Source organism: Halichoerus grypus, chromosome 2 (genome assembly GCF_964656455.1).
Source record: "Halichoerus grypus chromosome 2, mHalGry1.hap1.1, whole genome shotgun sequence".
Lineage (NCBI taxonomy): Eukaryota > Metazoa > Chordata > Mammalia > Carnivora > Phocidae > Halichoerus > Halichoerus grypus.
Genome location: NC_135713.1, coordinates 95,769,930 through 95,796,508, shown reverse-complemented (window position 1 = coordinate 95,796,508; position 26,579 = coordinate 95,769,930). Strand labels below are relative to the sequence as shown.

Here is a 26,579-nt window from a genome sequence, read left to right as displayed (position 1 = left end):
TGGCTACACCCGTTCCCTGTGGCATTCTGTGCTGCTGTGGATACAATAGGTTTGGGTGCTTAGGGCACCAACCTGATTGCAAACAAGGGCTAGGGAAGCCGTTTTCTTAGAAACACAACTTATACCCAAATTGTATATTTACATCTCAATATTTTTAAAATAGTCAAGTTTCTACCAATTATTCTATCCATAGTTCATACAATATTGGAAAATAACAACTGCCCCTATCAAAGAATATGATTTTTTAATCTGTGACTTTGGACAGTGGGGAATTAAAGCTATCCAAATGACACAACCTTTAGCACTGCCACTGGGCATAGGAGAGTCCCCTTCTCGATTTGATGATTGGTTTGGTTACCGGTAAGTGTTCTTCTCCTGTTTCTATCTTGAGTACTCATCATGAACAGGTACCTTCTAATCAATACAGCAATCTCATTTTCTGTGCCACCCCAGCCCATTCAGAGACTGTTAGATCTGTGTTCTTTTCTCTAAGCTTCTGTGATAGTCTATTTACTTTCATGAAAAGGAAGTCACTGAAGAGTCCTTCTTTGGGGCTGCTGCTTTAATTGTTTATTTCTGGGTCCAATTTAAAATGTAGTGAATTGGTTCGGAATTGCCTGGCAGTCGGTATAGTTGATTTTCCTTTTTTGTTGATTCTGAGTGAGGATTAAAAGGATATTTTCATGCAATTTTTTTGTAATTGTGATTCCCAGTATAGACTACACCAGTGTTCTTTTTATAAACCCATAATACCCATCTTAAAATAAAAGCTGTCAGAGTCAGCTCTTGGTGGACTTTGCCCTCCGCCTATTGTCAGTATAGAACACGTGACTTTACAACGCATATTCAACTTCCTCCTTAATTCTGTCCTCCCATAATGCCCCATTTCCCAATGGACATGGGAGATAGAAGATTGAGGTGAAAGACTGTTTGACAGTCACATGGTGAAATAAGTTAGAATGAAAGTATTCTTTGTTACATGCTTACTGGGGAATTTCGGCAGAACAGAATCACTCAGGAGAACCCCTCCTTGGGACAAGAAGTCATCAGACCTTCCACAGTTTCTCCTCTAAACTCTCATAGTTTCTCCTCCCATTTTAAGTCCAACTACTCTTTTTATCCACAGCCTCCCTCTTTCACTGCAGAACCCTGAGCCCTTCCCTGTCTTTGCTTCAATAGCCAGCATAAGTCAGTATGATGAGGTACGGGGACAAACATAGTCCACCAGAGTTGCCATCTGCACCGGAGTAATGGGAGGTGTGGCAGTGAAATTTGCAGCCTTCCAACAGTCAGGCTTCCCAGTTTCTCAGTGAAGTTTGTGCAGACAGTAGTATTTGGCATTCTCTTTCATCCTGCTACGCTAAACGGACTTACATTTATGTGTCTCATGTTCCCAACAGAGAAGCTGTGTCTGTAAAGCTGACATACCCTTTGCCTTACACAATATCCCACTTGTAAATTTGCCTTAGATTACTGAGGGAAATAAATATGTTTCGTGATATTCATCAGACGCCTAGTATTGAGTCATATGTAGGCCTTTTGAGGTGGGGTGTGTGTGTGTGTGTGCGTACATGTGGGCCCACGTGCATGTAGAATGGGGTTGGAGAGTGGTCCCAACTTATTCTAGAATGTGTTTTAATACATTTTTTTAAATTTCTTTATATTTCTACAATTAAAGTTGTAAAAATGTAAACTTAAGCTTACTTAAGAATAACTCCAACTCTGAAATTCCAAATATCAGTGCTCTGTTTCAGTTGTATCAATTCAATTATTTTGAATTTGGCTAATCCTCCACCTCTATAGAGTGTGGATTTCAATTATTATTCCCTCTATGCCTCCTTTTACTGAAGATAATTAATATTTGACCTTTTTGACAGTTAATAAAATGGACTTAATATCTGATCCTGAGAAAAATTCTTTACAAACCACCCTGATCTGATGGCTTCATTATGTAAACATTCCATCAAAAATGAACTTGAGAAAATTTCAACAGTAGCTAACTGATCATTATATAATGAACAATAAAAAGGTCCCTGTGCTAACTGGATTTAGAGATATATTACATATCAGGTAATGTAAAAGATAACCATTTCATGCCTTATATTATGAATTTTTAGTATAAAACAAGGTATATTTTCCATATTAAATCCCCATTACAAGAGTTTCTCTTGTGTATTTTAGGACTTTTAGCAGCATCCTTGGCCTCTGCTTATTATGCCAGTAACACCTCCTGGGTTGTGACAGCTAAAAATGTATCCAGCCATTGCCAAACGTCTGTTGGGAGGGGGAGAACACAATCAACCGTATTTAAGAACCACTGATACATGGGACTTCGAGAACTGCCATTCAAATATTTGTTACCTCTTCATGTATTCCCAGAAATTTTATCTTGATACAATAAAACAAATCAGGAAATGCATAGCCCCTCACACAAAATACTGAACTATTGATGTAGAACAATGAGAACTTTTCTTTCTTTTTTTTTTTTTACTTACAAAAATGGGGGGGGCAGCTTTTTCCTCTCTTCAATACTTAAAGTTTGAACAAAATCATATTGTGATGAAAACTTACGCTTTATCTCTTATCTGAATTTTTATTGTTGTTGGTAATTATAGCATTCTGCAGCAATTTTCTTTAAGGTACCAAGGTATTTTGGAAGTTCCTAGAGTGCCGAAGAGGGTTGCACAGTGTCTTATGCCCAGGGGTTCCAAGTAACTTTTTTCACCAGGGCACCTGGTCAAGAGGTGACCATGCAACTCAGACATAGACTGATTTCAGGAACTCTTTGGGGGCTCTATTGCTATCGGAACCTCCATTCCAGCACCCACAACTTCTCTCATAATTACATTGACCCAGAACATAAGATGTATGTTTCCATTCATGGGAGATCTTTACGTCCTCAGAACAAGTTACCCCAGTCCTTTTGGAGTGGCACCTCCATCAGCAGAGAAATCCAGCTCTTTTGAGGAGCATTGAGTGCATGTCCTGTGGGCCAGGTAATGGGGATTCGAAGATGAATGGGATATAGTCCTCACCCTCAAAGAGCCTTCAGTCTAGTGTAAACAATGTTTAAGATCTCTGCCGGTGTATGAAACACTAGTAATAGTTAACATTACAGCAGGCTGTAATGTTTTTTTCTGCTTAAAGACTGTCACAGTAACACGAGGAGTAATGTTTTCCCTAAAATGGATGATCAGCCCACAGTGAGAACTATGAATGGTTGCATTGTTTTGTAGGGCTCTGAATCTGAAGAACTTTGCAAAGGATTTCAATAGACTCCCTCACTCATTCTTCAGACTCATTTATCCATTGGTATTAGAGTTCTTTGCAATCTGCTTTGCAAACAGATATTGCAGGACATCCATGCAAAAATAACCACCTTGAAAAAGAGGCATTGAATCAGAACCAGCTGGATTTGCTTATATTCCCCTAAAAGTTGGTATTCTTTTACACAACAATAATTTGTGTAAAGCCAACAGGCAAGTCTACAATCTTCCGCTTGCCACTTTAGCCACCCCAGAGTACATTTATCTCGTTTCCCAGTGGCCTGGCGTATCTTACATGCAATTGTGGCTTCATGAAGTGTGAGTGATAGCTCTTAACATATGGAATGTACAGAATCCTGATGAAACATTAATTGGGACGTGAAAAGTCCATAAAAACCGGGACTCTTTTTATGCATTGAGAAGTGAAGGCATAGATTAGGGACCTGGGACTTTATGATGCAGAAAAACGGATTCTTCACATCAAATGAAAAAAGCAGTAGCATTAAATGATTTATGACACAGCCATTTTATTTCCTATTAAAATTGTGTGTTGTAATGAAACCACTTTAAATCTGTTCAGAGCTTTGTGGAATTTTAAAATTCAGCCAGCTGTCCATGGTTTCTGGTCCTTGAGAAGCCAGGGAGAGAACTGTGGGAGTCTGATGTGGTGTGGGATAGAGCCAGCTCTGACACCCACCACATGCATTTCTTTCTTGTGTGGGGGGGCCCACTTGATGACCTTGGACTGCTTGGCTACCCCTAGTGTGATGGCGCCAAATCACCACGTGCTGTATCTGAGGTCACGTGGAGCTTAGGAATTTTGGGTAGAACTGCCACATTCATGGCCCAGAGGAGCAGATATAGATGCTTCAAGCTAGTCTTTTTTCAAGTCTTTGAATAGCAATTCCCACTAAGAAACATATTGCAATCCAATATACATTTATATACATATTTATTTGTGTATATATACATTTATATGTAGACACGTATATGCATATATGTATGTACTTTCTACATTATAAATATGTTCGTCATGAAGACTAAAGTTTCATGAAATGTTACTCATCCTTATTACTTGAGTTGTACGTAACCATTTTCATCTCTATTTCAATTTTTAAAATTCTGTGTATAGCTACTAAATTAATTTCATAGCCCATAGATTGAAAAGCATTGGCCTAAGTGATCTGCCCATGTCTAGCAGTAGATAACCACCGTATCACTTTAAGCAGGGGCAAATGAATGAAGTGGTGCTGTATTTTGACCTCCCATTTGCTGCAGAATGACATTATGAGTCCCGTGATTCGATTGCTACATCTAGTTTGCTACAGATAAGGCCTTTCTTTAACTTTCATTTGCTAAGGTCACTGCCAATACTTCTTTATCACATCAAAGGCTCCGAGGAAATCAGTTATTGCTAACTGCATAAATACATGTTCTACTTCTTGACATGAAATGTCAATAGCAATTTACCTTACGGAAATCTGAACATAAAGGAATCGGCACATATTTTTAAAACTGTATTGCTAAGTGTTTTCTCTGTAATTTGTTTGTGTATATTGTTGTACATCTTTCAAAAAATACTTAAGAATTCATATACTGTTTGGAATGATGGTAAGTAATGTTGTCTCATTCTTTTTTTTTTTTTTTTTTAAAGACTTCATTTATCTGACAGAGAGATACAGCGAGAGAGGGAACACAAGCAGGGGGAGTGGGAGAGGGAGAAGCAGGCTTCCCGCGGCGCAGGGAGTCCGATGTGGGGCTCAATCCCAGGACCCCGCGATCACGACCTGAGCCGAAGGCAGACGTCCAACGACTGAGCCACCCAGGCGCCCCTAATGTTGTCTCATTCTATCTTACTTTCTGAGACAGTGTTTTTTAAAAATTGGGGGTCAAGACCTGTTTGAAATTTGGATGAGATCTAGGGCCCATCTGCCTAGAATGAACAAAATATTTATTCCGTAGACCCTCACTGGAGAACCCTTAACCTGAATGGAAGTCACTGTTCATGTCAACATCCCTTATAGTTACCCTACTGGAAGGAAGCATTGTACCCCGTTCTATTGGTATGGAAACCAGCAACACCTTATTTGATTCTACCAGTGCGCATACACATGTACTGAGGCAGCAATGAGATCTACTGGGTTGAGACCAGAGCAGTCCAGGAAGCAACCCCATTGGGCCTGCGTCCATCAGCACAACAGCCTGACTGGGCTGCAGGACCAGCTGCTGCAGGGTGACAGGGAGTAAGTCCAGCTGCGGACAGCCTCCCAGAAATGTTTGAAGCTCTTTCCAAAGTCACCATGTCGTGGGTAGGACATATCCTAGTCTCTCTTTTTAAAAATGTGTTCATTAAAATATTCACTAGATTAGACCCAATAGTGTAATTTTTGCAAATACGTAGAACATTCAACCCTGAGCGGAAAGCCCCTCAGATTCTTATGCAAGGTAAGATCTCTAAACCCCATGACTAGGGCACCACTGCCACCTTTTGGTAACATCCCTTAATTGCAGGTTCTGGAGGGATAATAAACCTATATTAAGCAGATTATAATATTAAAGTTCTAAAATGATAGAAAATATACATCTCTGGATATGCTGGGATAGAGAGAGAGTGTGTGTTGTTAGAGCTTGCTTTGGTTCTGCCCTTTGCAGCTCCCATAGCTGTCCTGGCTCTGATTTCAGGTATTCTCTGTCCCTCTTGGCAGGATCGGAGGAGCCATTCCCACGGTGTTCTCCTACTTTGCCGAAGTGCTGGCCCGAGAGAAGCGGGGGGAGCATCTGAGCTGGCTCTGCATGTTCTGGATGGTTGGTGGCATCTACGCCTCTGCCATGGCCTGGGCCATCATCCCGTATTATGGTAAGAGGCTGGCCTGACGCGAGCCGGCAGCCATCTTATTTTACTTCAGCCTCCATTCTGTCCCTTTCCTGTCTTGTAAATGCTGGTTTGAGAACGACACTGGCGTGATCAAGTTTTTCCCTTTTGTAATATCTAGGATTTTCCCTCTAGTACAGAGAACCAGTGGTCCTGTAGGAATATTGTTGCCTTTTGCTGTTTTTCAAGTGATCACTTTCATTGGCTTTCTGTGTGCTATCAACTCTGGGGTCCCCACCCAAATGGACATGAGAGGAGACACAGGTCATAATCAGCATATAAGGCAACAGGACTTACTGTTGTTTGGGGGACTGTCATACACATCAGGCACACACAAGTGCCTTTAGTCCTCCCCTCTGGGTCCAGTCCAAAGCTCAACCCCATGTCAGCCCCGCCTCTGCTGGCAGCTCAGAACCAGGATGAGAGCAGGAAGACTCCTGTCTTGTCATGGACCATCTGTTTGCGGAGCTTAAGAGGTGACTCGACTGTCCTTGCTGCCCGGATCCCTCCACAGTTTCTTCTAAGCACTTGCTGTTCCTGCCATCTCTGAACACTTAAAGGTCTCCTGTTTCTGGGCAGTAAGCATTGTCCTGCTTAGAAGCCAGAAACTTCCAGGTGCTTCACCCACAAACAGTGAAATGCAGGGAGAGGTTCACAGAATCCAGGAACCAAATTCAATATATAAGACAAAAGGGAGGGGAGGTGTTCTGATTGTGTGTGTGTGTGTGTGAGAGAGAGAGAGAGCAAACATGTTAAAGTTTACAAATTATCAATATTGTGTAAATTAAAACCACATGTGGACTTTAAAAACTCACTCTTTGAAAAAACAAACAAACAAACAAACAAAAAACTCACTCTTTGTTCAACCTAAAATCTAATTGATCATTGGGTAAAAAATTAGATTTCAAAAATTCACTTTTGGATCATTTTCTTTTTTTCCTGCTTTTGTTTTATAACAGAGCGATTTTCACTATAAAACCTAGTTCTGTTAGGGAACAACCATGGGTAAATTTGATTCATTGCTGAAATCAAAGACAAGATGTAGACTTTAGTATTCAAATGCACTGTAGTTTGTTTTATCGTACTGAGTTACAAAATTCATGTTTGTCACACTCTTTCTTTTAATAAACCTAAAAAGTTACATGCAAATCAAAATTGTATATAACAATAACAAGGAAGACATAAGGAATTGGTTACTTGGCCTAAAGAGAACTTTTCTTTGCCAAACACTTAAGTTGGGTGTGGCGTGCCAAGCTCAAGTGATGGGTTTTCCTTTTTTAAACTCTGGTCAGTTCAGGGCCAGAGATACCCTCACACAGGCAGTTACTCATGTCCACCCTAAGGCTTGTCTTCTCCCACCATCCAAGGAATTACAGGTGATTCTCCTTCTTTGTCCGGGCCCTGACAACCTCAGCCACCCTCAGAACTTGCCTCTGTGTAGGCGGGCATCTAGCTGCCGCCCCACCTAGCTGGCTGTTTTGAATGGAAAAGCCACTCAGCTGCCATGTAAAGAATTGCTTCAGGGCACCTGGGTGGCTCAGTCGGTGAAGCTTCTGCCTTTGGCTCAGGTCATGATCCCAGGGTCCTGGGATCGAGCCCCACATCAGAATCCTTGCTCAGCAGGGAGTCTGCTTCTCCTTCCCCCTCTGTCCCTCCCCCTCTTCTCTCTCTCTCTCTCTCTCTGAAATAAATAAGTAAAATCTTAAAAAAAAAAAAAAAAGAAGAATTGCTTCTTAAGAACTCTGTGTAAGGAGAAAAAAAGGAGATGCTGCGGTTGCAGCCCCACTGGCCAGCTCTGTTACTGCTGACAGCTCTACTCGGCAGCTGGATTCCTTCCGAGGCCAGCCCGTGTCTCAGCCTCTGACGGCAGCACAGCTCCTTGGCTCCGGGGTTTTTGCTGTCTCCTCCCTGGTCCCCTTCCCATCCTGTGTCAGGATTCCTCCTGCTGTTCTCCCTAAGCTCGTTAACTCAGATGGCTTCTGCAGTCTGCACGTTTCCACCAGGCCTGGGCATGATTGCTTTTGTTTTTGTTTTTGTTTTTTCTCACTAGGTATTTAGTTCCTCAGACTCCTGCCTTTCACACATCCCTACCCTCAAGCTATGGCAGGCTCCAGATTTGCCCCCGGACTTGCCAACCATCAGCCAGTGGCTGACCCACAAAGAATGAGTGTAATCTCACCTTTATTTTTCTCAAGCACACATAAGATATTCTTTTTTATGGCGAAAAGGGCTGCCTAGTCCATACATAACTGGAAAGAGCGGAGGCTGTGAATCATAAACAATTCATAAAAAGTTACCAAAAAACCAATGACAATATAACAAAATTAAGTGTATCTGAGGCTGACATTAATTTCTATGTTAAAGGAACCTTGAGAAATAATGACCTGGTTAAGAAATCAGTAACAGAATATTAAAACCTTACACCCATGCCTCATTGAAGGCTTTGCATGGCCAGAAATGTGGCAAAAGCAACAATTAATGCAAACAAGCCTGTCCGTATATTAAAATCAACAGGGGAGATTTTTAAATACCCTTGCTGAGTTCGTTGTTATGCTCTCACAACTTGAAGAGTTTTAATTATTTCAGAAGAAAAGCACTTAGTTTTAAAAATCCTGTGTTGAGGCTTCTAGGGGATGATGATGTTTTGTATCTTGGTGTGGGGGAGGGTATATTCATTTATAAAAATGCATTAAGCTGGATACTTAAGATTTGCGTACGTCACTATATGGATGTTACACTTTTTTTTTTTTTTATAAATACTTTTTCATAAAAGTTTACCACTTCCATTACCCTCTGAAAATATCCATGCTTGGGTCCTACCCCAGATCAGTCAAATTTGATCATTTGGGTTGGGGACTCTGCGTGGATGGTTTTTAAAGCCATTTAAAGCTGGTTCTCTGCAGCCAGTTTTGAGACTCTTCAGCTTCCTACCTCTCCCAGGGGGGGACCTGGGAAGCTCCTGGAACTTCATCATGTATGTACAGGGAGGGCTGTAAATGGGAGCAAAGAGAAGAGTGAGGCTGACCGGCACGGTTGACTTATTCAGTGCGTGTTTAGGTTTCCATATTGTTGGTTTCATCCAGGCTAAAGGGCTTTCCGGCTCAACGTGGCTTAGAATCACTTACAAAGTAACTTTGACATCTTGCTCTGTCTTCTTCTCAACACCGCATCTTTTTACTTTACTTAAAACAGACAAGAGCTGTTAAGTCCATCCACTTTCCCTGCAGCCTCTGAGAAGAAAACGAAAAGGTGTCCCCTTTCCCTCTGAAATTCTGCATTGTGTAAATGATGTCACAGCCCATAGAAAAATAAGAGTATGCCGGTCCTGGCCCCCATCCTCTTTCATTCAGGAGACCTCTGAGCACCACCACCTGGATAGCATATGGAGTTTTCCCCCAGCAGGAGAGGAATTTGGGAGCATCATAAAGCGACTCAGAGCCAGGGGCTGGCCCTCCTCACACCGGGAACAGGATTTGTGCTAGGGGGAAAGAATCAAAAACTGGCGTCCGCATGGCAAGTGATGCCGATGAGAAGGTGTCTGTGGTGTTGCCTCTGTGGTGGCAGAAGAGTCAGGGCACAGAGCCCGGAGCCTGGTGTCGAGAGACCAGAGACTTGCATTCCGACTCCAGACAAACCTCGTACGCAAAGAGACTGTGAGTGGTCACTAAGGATGGGAAAGGCAATCTGGAAGGAGTCTTACAAAGTCAGACAAGGCCAGAAGGGGGTTTGGACTGCTACAAGGGCTCCTGAGTTAACATGTGGGCTGTGGCCGGGGTCTGCTGATGGACAGAGGGACCCACCCAGCCCGCCGGGGCCTCGTCCCTGGACCAGCATCGGATCATGATGGTGCTTTACCTTCACGCCGTTGCTGGCGGGGTTGAAGATTTCCCCGCAGGCAGTCACCAACATGTGACAGTTCCCAACAGAAAATCACCTCGCCCACTCTGACACGGCCTTAGGAGGCAGAGTGTTTGAATGTCATCACCCTTCCTGCCGGCCACCTCCCCTGGGACCAGTTCCTTCCAGCTTCTGGGATCCCTGTGAGAGGAGAGATAGCACAGGGATGACAGATTTCCTTCAGCCTCCCTCCCCTCAGTAATCAGGACACTGCAGCATTTAATGGAAGCCCCTGGGCCTCAGGGGAAAATGGGACGGGTTGCTGACTCACAGCGCTTTCCCTCTTTGGCTGAGAGCCTGCACGTTGGCCCAGGCTTTGGAGTTGCTCTGGGATTGCAGCACTGTCTGCTCCATTAAACCCTCCAACGCCATTTTCTCTTTTCAATTCGCGTGCACATCAGATGAGGTTTGTCCCCTGCTGAGGTGCACCGCAGTGTGCAGCAAGGACATTCAATTAGCTAAGTGGGAAGCTTCTCGGTTCAGCACAAAATGCCTCAGCTCTTAAAGCCGGAGCACATGGGGCTGCCCTCTGCACTGGAGCCGCCCCACAGCCTCCATCTCCCCCGCCCTTCACTGCAGACTTTCCAGGGCCAAGCTGGGGGCACCCATAAAGCCCAGGCCCACCCCTAGCTCCCCCGCCAGCCACAGCACAAGGTCTGGGCTTAAAACCTCACATATTCCTGAGGTTTCGACGACCAAGATGTCCCTACTTCCTTAGCTCCGAGATGTGTGAAGCTAATACATTTCTTCTCCCTAATGATGAAACTGGGTGAAGGGAGAGTGGTATAGTGGAATGGCTGTCTGGTTGAAGAAGGAAATAGGCAGGTTTTGTTCACAAGCGGAAAAGCACTGCGGCCAAGGGAGGGGGTGTGGGGAGTGAGTGCTGATCTTGAGTCTCCGCTGCACTGCTTCTGGGTGTGAGCTTTGTCAAGCTTTTCAGTCTCCTCCCATCCCATTGTCTGCGTCGTGGTGGGGGTTAAGCATGACAGTCATGTTAGAACACCCAGGGCATGACTAGTGCTCAAAAAACAGTAGCTCTTACTGCTGTCAGGTTCATCTACGTCAGATACCCAGACTCCATCAGCGCAGTGCAGCGCGAGCTCAGAGCTACAGGAAAAGAGGGAGAATGAGCTAAAGAGTGCCAAATGGTAAACCTCACCTAGCAGGTGAGGAGATCAGAGGAGTCAGAGGAAAGGAGAAACAGGAAAAAAATTTAAGATAGTGAGAGAGATTCAAGGAAAAAACTAATACTGTAAAACCTGGATTACCTGGAACCCAATGAATCCAAATCTCCCATTCAATTATTTGTTGGATGAATTAATATTTGAAGGGCACAAACTATACAAAGACCCACCTTAAAGGCCACGGGGCCACTCTCACCAGGTAGGAAGAACAAGAACCTGACTGTCCCAGCCTGCTGGCAGAGATGCTGGCCTGCCCTGCGGGTTACAGGGACCGCGGTTGAGCCTTTTCTGTCTTGCAGCAAGGTGTCTACGCCCTGGACCCCGGCAGGAGGCTCAGTGGTTAGTGGCATGAGGTTAGATGTAAGACATGCGCTGGTTCCAAGCCGGCTCCGCCATTCTCTAGTTTTGTCACCTCTAGGACAGTTACTCGGGCTGTCTGGTCCTCAGTCTCCTTGTCTATAAAGCAGGCATAATACCACAGAGTGTTGCCGCGTTCAAGCACCGTGTACAAAAATTGAGTACACTGTGCCTGAGACGCATGGTCACTACGTGCAGTCTTTTCTTTCCGCAGATGGGGCTAATGTTGAGGTAAGGGTATGAAGAAGGAACTGGAATAGTAAAAAGACCTTACTCCCCTTTTCCTAACCATATTCTCTCAGCTGTGTGCTTATCATTTGAAGGTTGTGGAGGTGGATAAGAAGGGGAAGGGTGCAGGAACAGAGCTTATAAGGCATGCCAAGTATTCTGTGCCCACTCTGGGTGACAGGTGACAGCTGTGTCCCACTTACTAGCCCAGCCAAGTGGCCCCAAGCCCTGCCACCCACCTTAGCCGTACCTCATTGAATGTCACAGCGCTGAAGATTTTATGCTCAAGTATCTCAGTAAGATATTGCAAGGGGAATCCACTTGGTACATCAGTGTACACCAGTGTTATTTCTTAATTTGTCCATTTGGGGTTCCATCTAATCTTTGATTTCAACAAAATGACTCTTGGGCTCAGATTTCCTCCACTCCATGGTTCAGTTTTCCCCAAGCATTAAGAAGATACATCAGCCCCCAAAATAATAATGATAAAGCCTTTATTTAAGGACTTAAAAAATGGATATGAGGCATTCTCATAGTTTAAGTGTACGGCCGTGTTTTTAGTGAGTGTGTGTCATTGTTCAGGCGTTTTGGAAGCCTCCCGTTCTTAGACGGAGCCACAAGCTTTCCCGCCCCCAGCCCTCCCGCCACTCTCCTCACGTGAAGTGCATCACCTGGGGAAGCATGTTTGTCAGCTTGCGTGCAGGTAGCTCCCCCACCTGCCACCCATCCCACACCCTGCCAGTCCTGCACAGTTCTGGGAAGTGCTTTTCAACATTCTCACTCTGACCTCCGAGGCGTGGAAGTGTGCGTGGTGAACTCAGGGGAGTCGCCTCTTCTCTTGTGCATTAAGCCAGTTATCATGGTGCTCAGGTCCTCCCAGTGCCACTCAAGCTCCTCAGAAGCGGAAGGGCAGCGGTCACTTGTTGAGAGCCTTCTGTGTCCCAGCCATTGTGCCGGGCACACTGATCTTACGCTCACAGTCTGAAGACAGCGATAGGGCCTTTAGAAATATGGCAGTTTCCCGCCCACGTGGGGTGTGAAGAGCTGCGGGTGCGTATGCTGCTGCCGGTGCTGGTCGGGTGCTGGTGACCCTGCACAGCTGGGCTCCTCCTCCATCCGGCGGCAGCCAGCGGGCCGGCACACCTCCTCTCAGAAGAAGGCCTTTAAGTGCAGAGAATGAAATAGATAGGATTATAAATGAACCCAATTGTTAGCAAAATGTATTAGCATATGAACTACCTACTCCTAGTATCAGGCCTAATAGCTACCTTCATTTTTAAGTAGATATGGACACAGAAGCTGGAAGTCAACGAATCCTTTCTCTTGAATCCTAGGAAACCACTGGAGTTTGGGTTCTCCCAGAATCCCACATTCTATTCTTTACCATCTATTAGTTAAGATTAAGATTGACTGGGGAAAAAAAGAAAGCTTTAGAATTGATGAATATAAGAGAAAAAACCAAATTAACAGAAAACAAGATACAAGCTTGTTTTATATTAAAAGAAGCCCGGATGGGGGCTGTCCAGTGCTGGGATGGTAGTTCTACCCATCAAAGGCCCAATTTCTTTTATCTCAAAATTCCTTTTATCCACCATTCTTAGCACACTTCAACCAGTAGGTCCACATTCTAGGCAGGACAAAGCAGGAAGGATGTATAAAGATATACCTGGGCTGCCATTAGAAATCTCCCTGGAAATCCCACACAAATCCACTTAAATCTCATTAGCCAGAACTTCAGCACACGACCATACCTAGCAGCAAGGGAGTCTTGGAAATGTAGCCTTCAATACCAAGCAGTAAAGAGAACACCGATCAGATAGAGTGGATATTGGGAGAAAACTAGCCATCTCTGCTCTTCTACTTCATTCTTCCTCTGGAAAATCTTTTAAAAGTGTCCATGTGGTTCATAATCTAAAATTTTAGTATGGCCCTTCTGTATTAGTCAGTTTTTAGATGCAAATAATGGAAAGCAGCTCGAGCTAACTTAACCAGAATAGGAATTTGTTAGAAAGCTATTGAGTAGCTTACAGAATGGTCAGGAAGGCTAGAGAACCAGGCTCAGGAAATGGCAGGAGCCAAGGGAATCCTTCCTTAGATGGCTAGCATGGCTTGTCAACAAACTGAAAATTTCAGCACCCAGACCCAAAAAACCCCACATACGGTCTAGGAGAAATTAGCTCAAAGTACACAGCTTCAGTTTCCACTGCACCAAGGAGCTTTGATAGTGGTGTAATTGTTCTTCAAAGATGGTGGAGAGAGTTTTCTATGCAAGATACAGTCCTCAGAGGCACTGACCTTCTGTTAGAAAGTCATGATTACCAACATGTGACATTATAGACAAGGTACCTTAAGGCCCTAATTAGGATAAGGCACTGGACATACAATAATATGTGCCAAGGAGGAGAATCTGGGTCCATATGAGGGTGGGTACAGTTTGGGCTAGTGTGGCCTTTCTGTGTTGGTTACAGAAAATTAGGTACAACATTCTAGAGAGCCCTAGCCAATGGGAATCCTCTGCAGCATTTCAGCAGACCAGACTTTCCTCATCCTCAGATTACAGCTGACTAGATCCCTGGGTCCTCCCCAAAGCAAATGTGAATCTCAGTCTAATCACTGGATTAGATCTTCCATGAATCCTGGAGAACTTGATCTCCAGTAGAGATAAAAGCACCTATATCTACAATAAATAAAACCACAAAAGTTGGTTTCACTTAATATAGATAAAGATGCTTTCTCCAAGAGCTGTTGACATTAAGGTTTGCCTTGGGAACAATAGTGAAAACATTAGATAGTATAAAAAATTTTATTTAACAAATTAATGGCAATACCAAATGCTGGTAAGGATTCAGAGAAGCTGCATGTCTCATATAGATGGCTGCAAAATAGTGCTGCCACTCTGGAAAATAGTTTGGCAGTTTGTTTAAAAAAAAATGTAAACACACCTAACATATGACCCACAACTGCACTCCTAGGCATTTACCATCGCCCAGAGAAATGAAAATTTATGTCTGCACAAAAACTTACACATAATTGTTCATAACACTTTTTTTTTTTTTTTGCAATAGCTCCAAACCAGAAACAACTAAAATGTCCCAGAATACCACAGAATGCTATTACTCATCCACAAAAGGAACTTGATAAACAGCTTGAATAGGCCTTGAGGGCATTTTGCTGAGTGAAAAAGCCAATCTCAAAAGGTATATGTACATAGCATTCTGGAAATGACAAATATCAAACTGGAGAAGAAGTTAATGGTTAGCAGGGGCTAGAGGGGGTGAGGAGAAGGGAGCGGGTGTGACTACAGTGGGCTAGCTCCCGGGAGGTCTTTGAGTTGATGGAATGGCGTCTGTCTTGATTATGGATATAAATCCACACGTGTGATAAAATGACATAGAACTACCACACACATGATCCCACTGTCAGTTTCCTGCTTTTGATATTGTACGTAGTAATTTAAGATCAAAGCATTTCTAACCATTGAGGGAGACTGGGTGAAGAGGATATAGGATCTCTCTGTATTATCTTGCAAGTGTCTGTGACTCTAGTTACTGCAAAATAAAAAGGAGAAAACAAAATTAGTAATGCCTTTTTTGAAAGGCATTTTTGTATCTATCAGCTTATTTATTATAATTATCTTAGAAACAAAAGCAACAGTAAGTGTCGTTCCCATTTTTTTGAATGGTGAGCCCGTTGCATAGAAAGTTCGTCGTTTCCCAAAGTGACAAAGAAAATGAAGATTAGAAATTAGGTTGGGGGCTCTCTTCCTGGCCATCTTCTTGCTGTGTCATCAACATGGCAGAGAGACAGAGATCTCTTTTTTTCTTATGTTTGATTAGGGCCCCACCCTTATGACCTCAGTTACTTCCTAGAAACCTATATCCAGATATAGTCATGTTGGGCATTAGGGCTTTAATATACGAATTTTGGGGAGACACAGTTCATTTCATAGCACCACCAATTGTGGTTTTAGCAAACAGGGGACCTTCCAGTCATCAGAAGTACATGCTTATTCACCTACCCTTTGAAGGCATTGAAGAAAGTTAAGAATTTTTTCTAATGTTTTTCTAATGTTCTAATGTTCTTCTTGTTAGACCCTACTGCACACTTAACTCTGCAACACTGATCTTTTTTCTCTCTTAAATAAGGTCTTATGATATCCTTATGTTTCCGTAAGAACTGCCCATCTCATTTCCCTGAACATTTGTATATTCTGAACTAGACAAAATGCATGTGCGTGTGTGTTTCCTTGAAAAGAACTGTTCTGAAAGTACCCTTGCTGGGCTGAATTCATCATTAACCTAATCAGATCCTTTATCCGAGGCTTACAGTTAGCACCATTACGAAGTCTTGATAACTAATTACAGTGCTTCTAAATTAACCTCCACCTGGAGGGACATAAAAATTGTAATCTACTAAAATGTTCCTTGTTTGAGGATGTGACCATTTCCTGGATTTCCATCAATAATACTGAACTGGCTTAGAGGGCAAGAGATATTCACAGTGCTGTGGAGAGGTAGAGAAGGCTTCCTTGACATCTTAGGGTACAAGCTAGAGAACCTGGACATCACTTTTCTTCCATATGCATAGTGAAGTCCCCAAAAGGTGTGATCCCTCCACTTGCCCAGATGGTTAAGATGAAAGGTTGTAGAGCTGCCCATCTGTTTTTTACAAGTGCAGTATTCTTCCCTTTGTAAGAAGTAATTACACCAAACTGCTGAATAACCTGGAAGTTCCTATTCTCTTATGGGCTGATTTAGTATCTATATTTTATATAGCTGTCTCTGTCAAAATCGAGCTTAGATTTGCTCTGAGTTGCTTTTAGAGGGTCCTAAGGCAATCCCAGTTAAAGACCAAGGGTGTAGCATTTTAGCAAATGTGGCCATTTGGTGCAACTGGACCATGCAGAGGATACCTATATAATTAATTCCATAAGATGCACAATTAATGCCTAGAATGGAACCTTAGAAAAATAGATGCTTAAATAGGACAGAGTTTGAGGTTGAAAGCATGATGGGGGAATCTATGCAATGAAGTAATTCCTAAAGGGATCCTTCTCAATTTTGGGAGGCACTTCTTCTTTAGGAAGTGCCTGATCTTTTATGCAACATTGGAACACGTCTCCACTGGAGGACAGCTTGAGTTATATTGTCCACTATTTCTCACTCTCATGCTCACCCCTCAACAAGCTGTGTGACTGTGCTCCCATCACACTGTGTAATGTACGAGACAAATGTCAGTCACGAGGCTTGAGCGGGATACCTGAAAAGAGGTTGGAAAACAGCCTGAGGACTCTGTGCTGGGAGGTGGCAGTGGCCAGGCTCTAAATTTGGCAAAATTAAAGGAGGCAAAATATGGCAAAAGAAAATGTGGACCAGAGCAGAGTGGGCTGGTTCCTGTAGATGTGAATCAAATGAACTGTCCTGCTAACGAGAAGATGCTCTTGCTGGTTGCGTGATTCAGAGCGAAGAGATGAGCTGTCTCAGCCATTTGCACATTCCCTCACCCAGTCTTCTCAACAACTGGAAGCATGTCTTAATGAGGTGACTGGCAAGGGTTGGGAAATTGGTTGAAGGTCATAGAACCCATGTATTTGTTCCTAAGTCTAAATTGTCCCACAAAGAAGTGGATCCTAGAAGTGGATCCTCATTACTGCTAAACGAACAGAGATTGAGCCTTCGTTGAAATTATTTGATGAGAAGTAACACAACACTTTGGGTGTAGCAAACATTTTGGGGGCCTCTACCCTGTGACTGGCCCCATGCTAGAAGCTGCAGAAGCTTCTAGGCTAAGTTGGGAGTCTACAGAAACATCTGGTCTTGGGTAACAAAGAACAGCCTTGAAATCAACCTTTGCTTCTCATCTTTCCTGTTGCAGCCTATGGGCTCAAAGGGCCCCTTTCTCAAATACTGTGGTGGATTTGGGAGTTCGGCCTTGCCTGGGCCACTTGAATTCCATGTGTTCTTTAACATAAAATGGTGTTACAGTTTAGCTGGAGGGAACACATCAGCCTGACGGGTTAGGTGGAAAGCTGGGGAAAACTTAGGCAAGAGGGGAAGATGAGTTGTGAAAAGTCAGGGTCCTGGTTTCATTCGACTCAACAGGGTAAGACTGAGGTGACCAATTTAAATATCATAGTGCCCAGGCAGGCGATGTGTATAAATGAAGCAGACAAGAAGGAGAACTGAGGCAAATGAGAGTGTCAGCGCCCTCTGTGGAGGGTGGGCAACTACTCAGCCGCAACAGATCTAAGCCACGCAATTATTGACGCCTGGCGTGGCCAGATTTACTGGGAGAAAGCAGAATTCTGGATAGTTATACGAAGTATCTGATTTTTAATCTATCAAATTTAAAATTTATTTTTATAGAGATGTAATTTACATGTGTGGTAGGCAGAATGATGGTCCCCAAAGATGTCCACATCCTAACCCTCAGAACCTGTGAGTGTAAGTTTCCATGGCAAAGGCTAATTAAGGTTGCAGATGGATTTAAGGTTGCTAATCAGCTAGCCTTCAAATAGGAAGATGATCCTGCATTTTCCAGTGGGCTCAATCTATTCACAAGGGCTGTTAAGAGCAGAAGATGGAGTAGGGAAGAGAGATGGAGAAGTGACCCCGTGGGCAGAACTCGGTTTGATGTTACTTGCTTTAAAGATAGAGGAAGGGAGCCGTGAGCCAAGGAATGTGGGCAGCCTCAGAAAGCTGCAAAAGGTAAGGAAACCTATTCTCCTCCAGAGTCTCCATAAGGAAGGCAGACCTGCTGATGCCTTGCTTTTAGGGCAGTGAGATCCATTTTGGACTTCTGACCTGCAGGGTTGTAAGATAATACATTTGTGTAGCTTTTAAGCAAGTGTGCAGTAATTTGTTACAGAACAATAGGAAATGAATATAACATACAGTAAGATTAATCCATTTTAAGTGATGAGATTTGACAAAGGTTTACAATTGTGTAACTACCACCCCAGTAAGATACAGAACACTCCCATCACCAAAAAGATCCCTTGTACTCCCTTGCAGTCAACTTCCTCACACTATCCCCAGTCTCTGGTAAACAATGATATGCTTTCTGTCTTTTATAAAATTTCTTATGAATGGAATCATAAGATAAACACATAATTTTTGTGTTTGGATTCTGTTTGGGCATATTGCCTTTGAGATTCTTCCTTGTAGTTGGGGCTTTGGGGGGGGTTCATTCCTTGTTGTTACTAAGTGGTATCCCATGGTATGGATGGGTCACAGCTTGTTGATCCTTTCCCCAGGTAATGGACCTTTTTGGCTGTTTACAGTTTGGCTCTTAGGATTAATTATGTACATTTGAGTACAAGTCATTGTGTGAACAAGGTTTTCGTTTCTCTTGGGTAAATACCTGAGGGGAGATTGCTGGACTTGTTTGGTACGTATATCTTTAACTTGATGAGAAACTGCCAAGTTGTTTTCCTTACTGGCTTTATCACAATCACCTCATCTTTTCAAAAGTTTTCAAAACACTGTGTGGACCAAACAGAACATACTTGTAAGCCAGGTGCTAAGTCTGGTACCGGAGGAGCCACTTTTAAGATGAAAGGAGCTAACCTGACCTGGAGGAGAGAAGACCAGTCATCAGCTTTTGCTGACAGAGAGATGGTGCCTCTCTGGGAATCAGAGTGGGAGGAAGATCTCGTCTTCAGGAGAAAGGCAGGTGGGACTCCTGGTTATCAAGTACCTGTGGGGCAGCTGTGCCCTTAAACCAGCGGAAATGGAGCTGTGCTTTGGGGTGGAGTCCCAAAGACCAGAGGGAGCAATAGCTTGGTTTTCATCAGAGGTTGGACCTGCTAGTGGCCCCAGAAGGGCAGGGCGTCAGCAGTGGCCTTCTGAAGGGCAAAGGACCTCAGGGACCTTCTGAGAAGTAGTGGGAGGCAACATGTCTGATTGGCAGGTGTCCCCATCCTGCATGAGCATTGCCCTTGGTGGTTTATGAAGATTTTCAGGAGCCTCCTCTCATAACCCAGATGAAAGTCAAACTGTGTGACAGCCCATCCTGCACAGGAGCTGACCAGGCAGAAGACACCAGGTAAGCAAGCAGCAGGACCAGCTCCTCCCATGACCATCTTCCTTCTGCCACGTGTGGTTTGTGCTCGAGGATGTCCCGGGGCAGCGGTAACATCTCTTTCTGCAGTGGATAGAGGGCAGAGGACCACTAGAGAAGAGAAAGAAAGACTGTAGACAAGGGCATTTCGCCCTTTCTGACCCAGACGTGGTATACCAGTGGAACCAAGTAGGAGGCACCATGACCCCAGGCCCTCACGGGGGCCTCACACGCTCTGTGTGCCCCAGGCACAGCTCTGCCTTATTCCACAGCCGTTATTTATAGGTTCAATAAAAAATGCATCTTTCTTAAGTACCCTAAGCAATTTCTGTGACTCTTTGAAGCCCAAGATCAAATCTTAGTCATCTTTACAGTCTCCATGGTACCAGAACACCATGCCTGACCCAGACTATGGGTCTCACAATGAGTGTTATGTTGAACTGAGTCACCAAATGACCTGGGCAGGGATGTTAGACCCCTCCATGCATCTGATCCAACATAACCGCTCCCAGTTTAGTTAGTTTCATTAACTAAGCTTGTGCTATGAGGTTATTTTTTTTCCTTTGTGATTCAGCGTATTGAGGAATGAGTTCCCGTCTTGGTGATAGTTGGGGCTGATGCAGCTTAGGGCGGAGGAACTGGTTGATGTCATCCTGGTTCACTTCGTCCAAGCCTCTGCAGGAGCAATGACTTAAAACAGCAGAATCAGAAGTAGCTCTCCATTGCCTGAGGTTCTGTCACTGCTGAGCTGCTGCTAAGTTACTATAACTTAAAGTGGTTCTCGAGCTTCCTTCTGGGTAGTTTGTTTCTGTCTCCACCCCGCCCCTCTCCTTTTATCTTCTGGCCTCTGACACACGTTTGGATTCTAAAGCACCCTGTCAGTGGCCTTTGCTGGCTGCTCAGGGGACCCAGACTATTGCATTTATTTACAGCGTCAGGCCTTCATTAGGCTCTGCACGGTCTGGGAGACTTTCCCTGCTATTAACAATCCACTCCAGTCAAATCAGGTCCACCTGGGCGTTTCTCAAAGAAAAGCCTGTGCACATGGTAATGGTTTGAAGAGCAGGGAGAGCCTGATTGAAGAGGGACAGGGCGGAAGATGGGCTGTGGTGACCTGAGAGTTTGTGGCTCTCAGCAGGGGCATCTCACAGTGGAGAGGCTTTGGAAAATGAGAAATTGGACTATCACACTAAGGAGAGCCGGCTCGTTCTGCACTCCAGGAAGACTTGGCAGGAGAGTGGAGAGCGTGGAAAAATCCAGAATTGAGCAGCTAGAAAGTTAAGGCATGAAAACTCTAAGTTTGCCCTCTAAATGTGTAATTAGCCCCTGTCTTTTTCTGTTAAGAGAGGGTGAGCTGATGCCCACCAGAGGAGAGAGGATGTATGTCGAGTAATGATGCACGTGGACAGTGCCCATATTCCCGTGGGGATCAGATGGCAGGAGACAAAGCCCTCCTTCCACCTCAAGGCCATGCTGAGGTGGGGCCTCAATGACTAAAAACTGAAAGCTAGGGGAAGCAGGAGGTTTGGGGTGAGAGAGCCTTGAACTGGGAGTCTTTTAACCTAGGTAGGGAAATGTACTCTGGTGTAGTCATTCTGGAGAGCGGTCAGATGATGCTTGTCAAAATGTGTAAATACACTCCATTCCTGGTATATACCCCGAGGAATGCATATGTACATCCATCACAAGGGGGATGGGTATGCGAAAGGTGGTGGAACACTTGGCATCAGTTAGAAACAGTAATGGTGACATGATACCATGCTGAGTGAAAAGTAAGAAAAAAGTGAAGACCCTAGCATGTTGCCATTTTGTAAGTTACAAGACCTACTACTTATTTTTACAAGAGTTTTATTCAAATTTGAGTCAACAGTTAAAACACACTGGCTTTATCTTTTTGAATTAGTGTTTTCAGGGTGATTTTTTTTTTATAAATACCCCAGTAGTGGAATTACTGGATCATTTAGTATATCTATTTTTAATTTATTAAGGAACCCCATACTGTTTTCTACAATGGTTGTACCAATTTACATTAATGGATAAAGAAGATATTGTATGTGTGTGTGTGTACACATACAATTCGATATTACTCAGCCACAAAAAAATGAAATCTTACTATTTGGGACAACATGGATGGATCTAGAGGGTATTATGCTAAGTGATAAGTCACTCAGAGAAGGACAGATACCATTTGATTTCACTTATGTGGAATCTAAAAAACAAAACAAATGAACAAACAAAGACTCAAAAACAGAGGATAAATTGGTGGTTGCCAGAGGGAAAGGGGATGGGGGGGAAGGAATGAGTGAATTAGGTAAAGGGGATTAAGAGTTGCGAACTTCCAGTTATAAATAAGTCACAGGAAAAGTAAAGCATAGGGAATATTGTCAATAATACTGTAATAATGTTGTATGGTGGTGGATGGTAACCACACTTACTGTATAGTGTATACAATTGTCGAATGATTATGTTGTGCTCCTGAAGCTGGTGTAGCATGATTAAGTCAACCATATTTCAATAAGAAAAATTTCTTTAAAAAACCACAGTGGCTATGGGGATGTTGCTGGATCACCAAAGAGTGGGGAATGTTGAAAAAAGGGGGAAATAAATATGCACGTGATTCATACAATCCTGTTGATAGTGTGGTGGTTGGAGGGTAATTAATTCAATCCCCTGCACCTAAGGTTGAAAAAATATCAAGAGTTTTACTGGAGTTTATTTAGTAAATAAAAAAATTTTTCTGAGCATAAGATAAGTATGGAGCAGAGCTCAAGTAGCAGAGAGTCCTGGAATAAGAATCAGGTGACCTCTTTTCTTACTTAAACTTCCATGCTCTTCCGTTCTCCCAAGCTTCAGTCCCTAACACATGGGCACTAGAAACTGTGCACATCCCTCTTAATTCCAACATCATATTTTGAGGTGCTATGGCAGGTAATTTGTAAAGGCTGAAGAGTGGATAAGGAGATCTCCAAGGGAAATTTCTGTCCAGTGCAGCAATCTGCAGGATTAATTAGCACCTGTGAATATCGTACAGTCAGAATTATTGCCAGGGTTCCAAAACACCTGCCTTCTGGTCTGCAAATACACCTGTGTTCGTGTACTGGCGCTCTTGCAGCTCACGGCTGATGTTCTTCTGGTCTTGGGAAGATTGTTACTGAAATCATTTTTATGTCACAACAGTGAAACTGCATTAATGCACGATATGGAGGGACAAGTTTTATTAGGAAAGCTTCCATACGTATAATTCTTCTAAACAAATGCTGTTTTGTTTAAAGTGTTTTGCGTTGTTCTAAGCTGGGATGTAAATGGGCATATCAGTTTGATTTGTATGACCATAGCAGGCTAGTCAATAAATACTTAAATTTAATGGAGCTAGTAATTTAGAAGCACCTACTCTGTTTCTAGAACTGCCTAGCCATACTAATTCAATATGTGTCCTTTTTGCCACCAACAAAATTAAGCATATGTATCAAAAATTCATGATGAGTGAGATAGTCCCTATTATACATATTTCTTTAGAAAATTATTCAAATTTTAAAGCCCAATTCCAAGTAACTCACCCCTTTTATCAAACCCAGGACAGCATATTTCAAGGTCTGCCTGCAGTGGTCTTATAGGAAAAGTACAGTAAATTTGCAGAGGAAAAGTAATTTGGGGTTTTTAACTCAAAGAATCAAATGCTTTGTGGCTGTGTTCCTGTGATTTCCAAATTGGAGGGATCCAAAGAGACAAGGTTTATGATGATACATCATCTGCTTCCTCAACACGGCAGCGGTTGGAACAGCAAGTAGCAACCTCATTTCAGGCCTCTGTTTTCATCGGTTGCCCGCAGCATGACGGCCTCCGCCCTAAAAAAACAAGCATCCTGGCACTCTGTAAGAGCATTATAAATCATAGTTTCATTTCAGGGAAAAGGTTATTGATTTGCTGATTTTTTCCCTTCTCCCTCTGGTTCAGACTTTAGTGGGAAATTGAAACTTCCTTTATGCAGTATATTATAGCCAATCAAAAGGGCGGCCTGCGCTTACCTGATTTGTAATGGAAGGTGATACGGGTGAGCAATTTCACATGGCTCATCCCGCAGTAACTGTAATCAAGAGATAAAAGCTGGGGAAACTACACGCACTGGCCAGACTTCATGAGAATTATGTACTGTATTTCCTAAGACCAAGGTGTTTGATCAGTTGAGATGGAAGAACTAACATAGGTAAATGGCAAGACATTCATTTTCCATTTTTTCACTTGGCTTTTAAAGCCAGCCAACATTCTCATTTTCCTGTGGTTATTAATTTGGATCAAATCACCTAAGTGAGATTAATTTAAATGATATTTTTCCACAAAAGGGTCAGAAAAAAGACAAAACAAAGGGAGGTTAATCTAAGGAGAAAGGGCAAAAAAAAAAAAAAGTAAATAAGAAAATGGTAATGAGATATTTTTTGATACTTTAAAAGACACAAGGTCAAGGAATAAATGGATATCCTTAGTAAAATGCAGAGAAGCCATGGAATGTTTTGGCAAGGCAAAAAGGCTTTGGTAGATTTTTTTTTTTTTTTTCCTGTTACATTATGGATTTTTCTAAGACGTGATATACATATTTGGTAAAGGGAAACACAGCACAGCTTTCTGTGTACCATGCTGAAAGAAAGCATTTCTAAGTTGGGACAGTTGTAATATGCTAAACATGTGTGGAAGGAAAGATAGAAATTATAAAGAAAAACAATAAAAATCCCAGCGATATAAATCTTATATGTAAACAGTACTACAATGCAGCTGTTGGCAGCATGGCAGAAACTCAGGACATAAAATCTTGTCATTGAAGTGTATGGTGAATGCTTAGATTGGAAATCTCAGGCTATCAATTTCACAGGGGATTTGCTTAATGCAAAAGATGAATCAAGATTAAACAAAACAAACATACTAAAATGTCATCTGACCCATTTTCAAATCCAGAGAGAAACATCATTTTACAAATCCGCATTTGTTTCTCTTGTCCTTGCTTACAGATGCAGTTAGTATATTTCCTTAATTGTGTCTGCTCTAGATGACTCCGCTGGCATCTCAACTGATGAAAGTAGAGAAGAAACAATTGGTGATATGAGCTATCTCCCCCAGCCCCATCCTGTACAAAATTAAAAGATGCATATATTTTAAAGACCGATCTTAATCTAGAAATTGCATGCTGCAGATTTGAGTGGTAAGACCCACGTTTTCCTACAGAGAAACAAATCCCTTGTCTCAGCTGAGCCATTTTTCCTCTAGGATGAAATGGATCACTTTTTTGTAGCCGATATTCCACTCACCATGTCAGCAGCATGCCCAGAAACGTTTACTATAACACCTAGTAATCCAACCAAATGGGTGTTATGACACCATGGATAGCACACAAAAGTTACTTTCTAGCTTCAGAATACATTTTCTTTTTAGCTAATTGTTAAAAAATCAAATTACCATTTGTCCATTGTCCTAAAAATCAAACACCGCTAAGGGATTATAATAAAAAATAGTTCTATGTCCTACCCTTCCCCACCCTCCATTCCTTCCCTTCAGGAGCAGCTACTTTCAACAATTAGAGTTGTTTCCTCTGTATTTGCCTCTTTTTTTTCTAAATTATGTAGATACACTGTTTTTCCCTTAATGTGTCTGTTACATACTATCTGTTGACTAGCATGGAAATGGAGAATTCGTGTTTTTACCCCCACCCCCAAATTCTTTTTCTCCTATGCTGTCAATACAGTAAACTCATAATGTTTGGTTGAATCAGTAATCAGAATTTATATCATTATGATTTCTGCAGAGCCAAGTAGTGTTCTAGATATTTCTTTCTTATGTAACTTTTACTTTTCCTGGAGTTAATAATTACATTGTATTTTCATTTGCTTGGCTTTCTGTGTGTTTGATGAAGTCTTTGTACACGTACAACCTCTCGATATGGTTTTCAACATAATGAAACATATTAGGTGACCTATTGTTTCCACTACTTAATACTGAAGACCTTTCTCCTGGAGTTCTTTGGTCATTGGGTCTGCTACATACTTGTCATCCTGGGACTTCCCTTCACAGCTCTCCTGAATTGATTCCTTATTTCTGGGACCCATAGACTTTTTGACGTATATAATCTTTTTACCTTTTCTTTTCCGTTTTTTTTTTTTTTTGGTCCTTATCATAGTATATACCAGATTAGTAGTATGGCTGGGAATAGAATTCTAGGTTGAAAATCATTTTGCCGGGGGGTGGGGTGGGAGGGATGGGGTGACTGGGTGATGGACACTGGGGAGGGTATGTGTTCTGGTAAGCGCTGTGAATTGTGCAAGACTGTTGAATCTCAGATCTGTACCTCTGAAACAAATAATGCAATATATGTTAAGAAAGAAAAAAAGAAGAAGAAGAAAATCATTTTGCCTTAGAATTTTTGAAGATACTGCTCCACTATCCTCCAGCATCCAGAATTATTGATAAATCTGATGCCTTTCTGACTCCCTTTGCTCTATATGTAACCTGTATTTTCTCTCTGTAACTTCTTCTCTTTATTCATGGTGTTATGGTCATAATAGGCCTTCATGTGTCTTTTTTCTCTTTTTCTCACTTTCCTGGGACTTACTGAGCCATTTCCATTTGAACACTTAAGTCCTTCAGTTTGGAGAAGTTCCCTCATAAAATTTTTTGCCCAGTAATTACTTTCCACCACTTTTTCTGTTCTAACATTCTAGAATGTCTCTA

General features: G+C 42.6%; 1 protein-coding gene across 4 annotated transcripts in view; it reads left to right on the top strand.

Moving 5' to 3' along the window:
- The window catches only part of SV2C (synaptic vesicle glycoprotein 2C), a 452,131-nt gene that overhangs the window by 349,855 nt on the left and 75,697 nt on the right, over nt 1-26,579 (top strand). For all 4 annotated transcript variants that reach the window (XM_078067169.1, XM_036065563.2, XM_036065564.2 and 1 more), the window contains one exon: nt 5,972-6,123. In XM_078067169.1, coding sequence (XP_077923295.1) covers nt 5,972-6,123 — 152 coding nt within the window. The remainder of the gene's footprint in view (nt 1-5,971; nt 6,124-26,579) is intronic.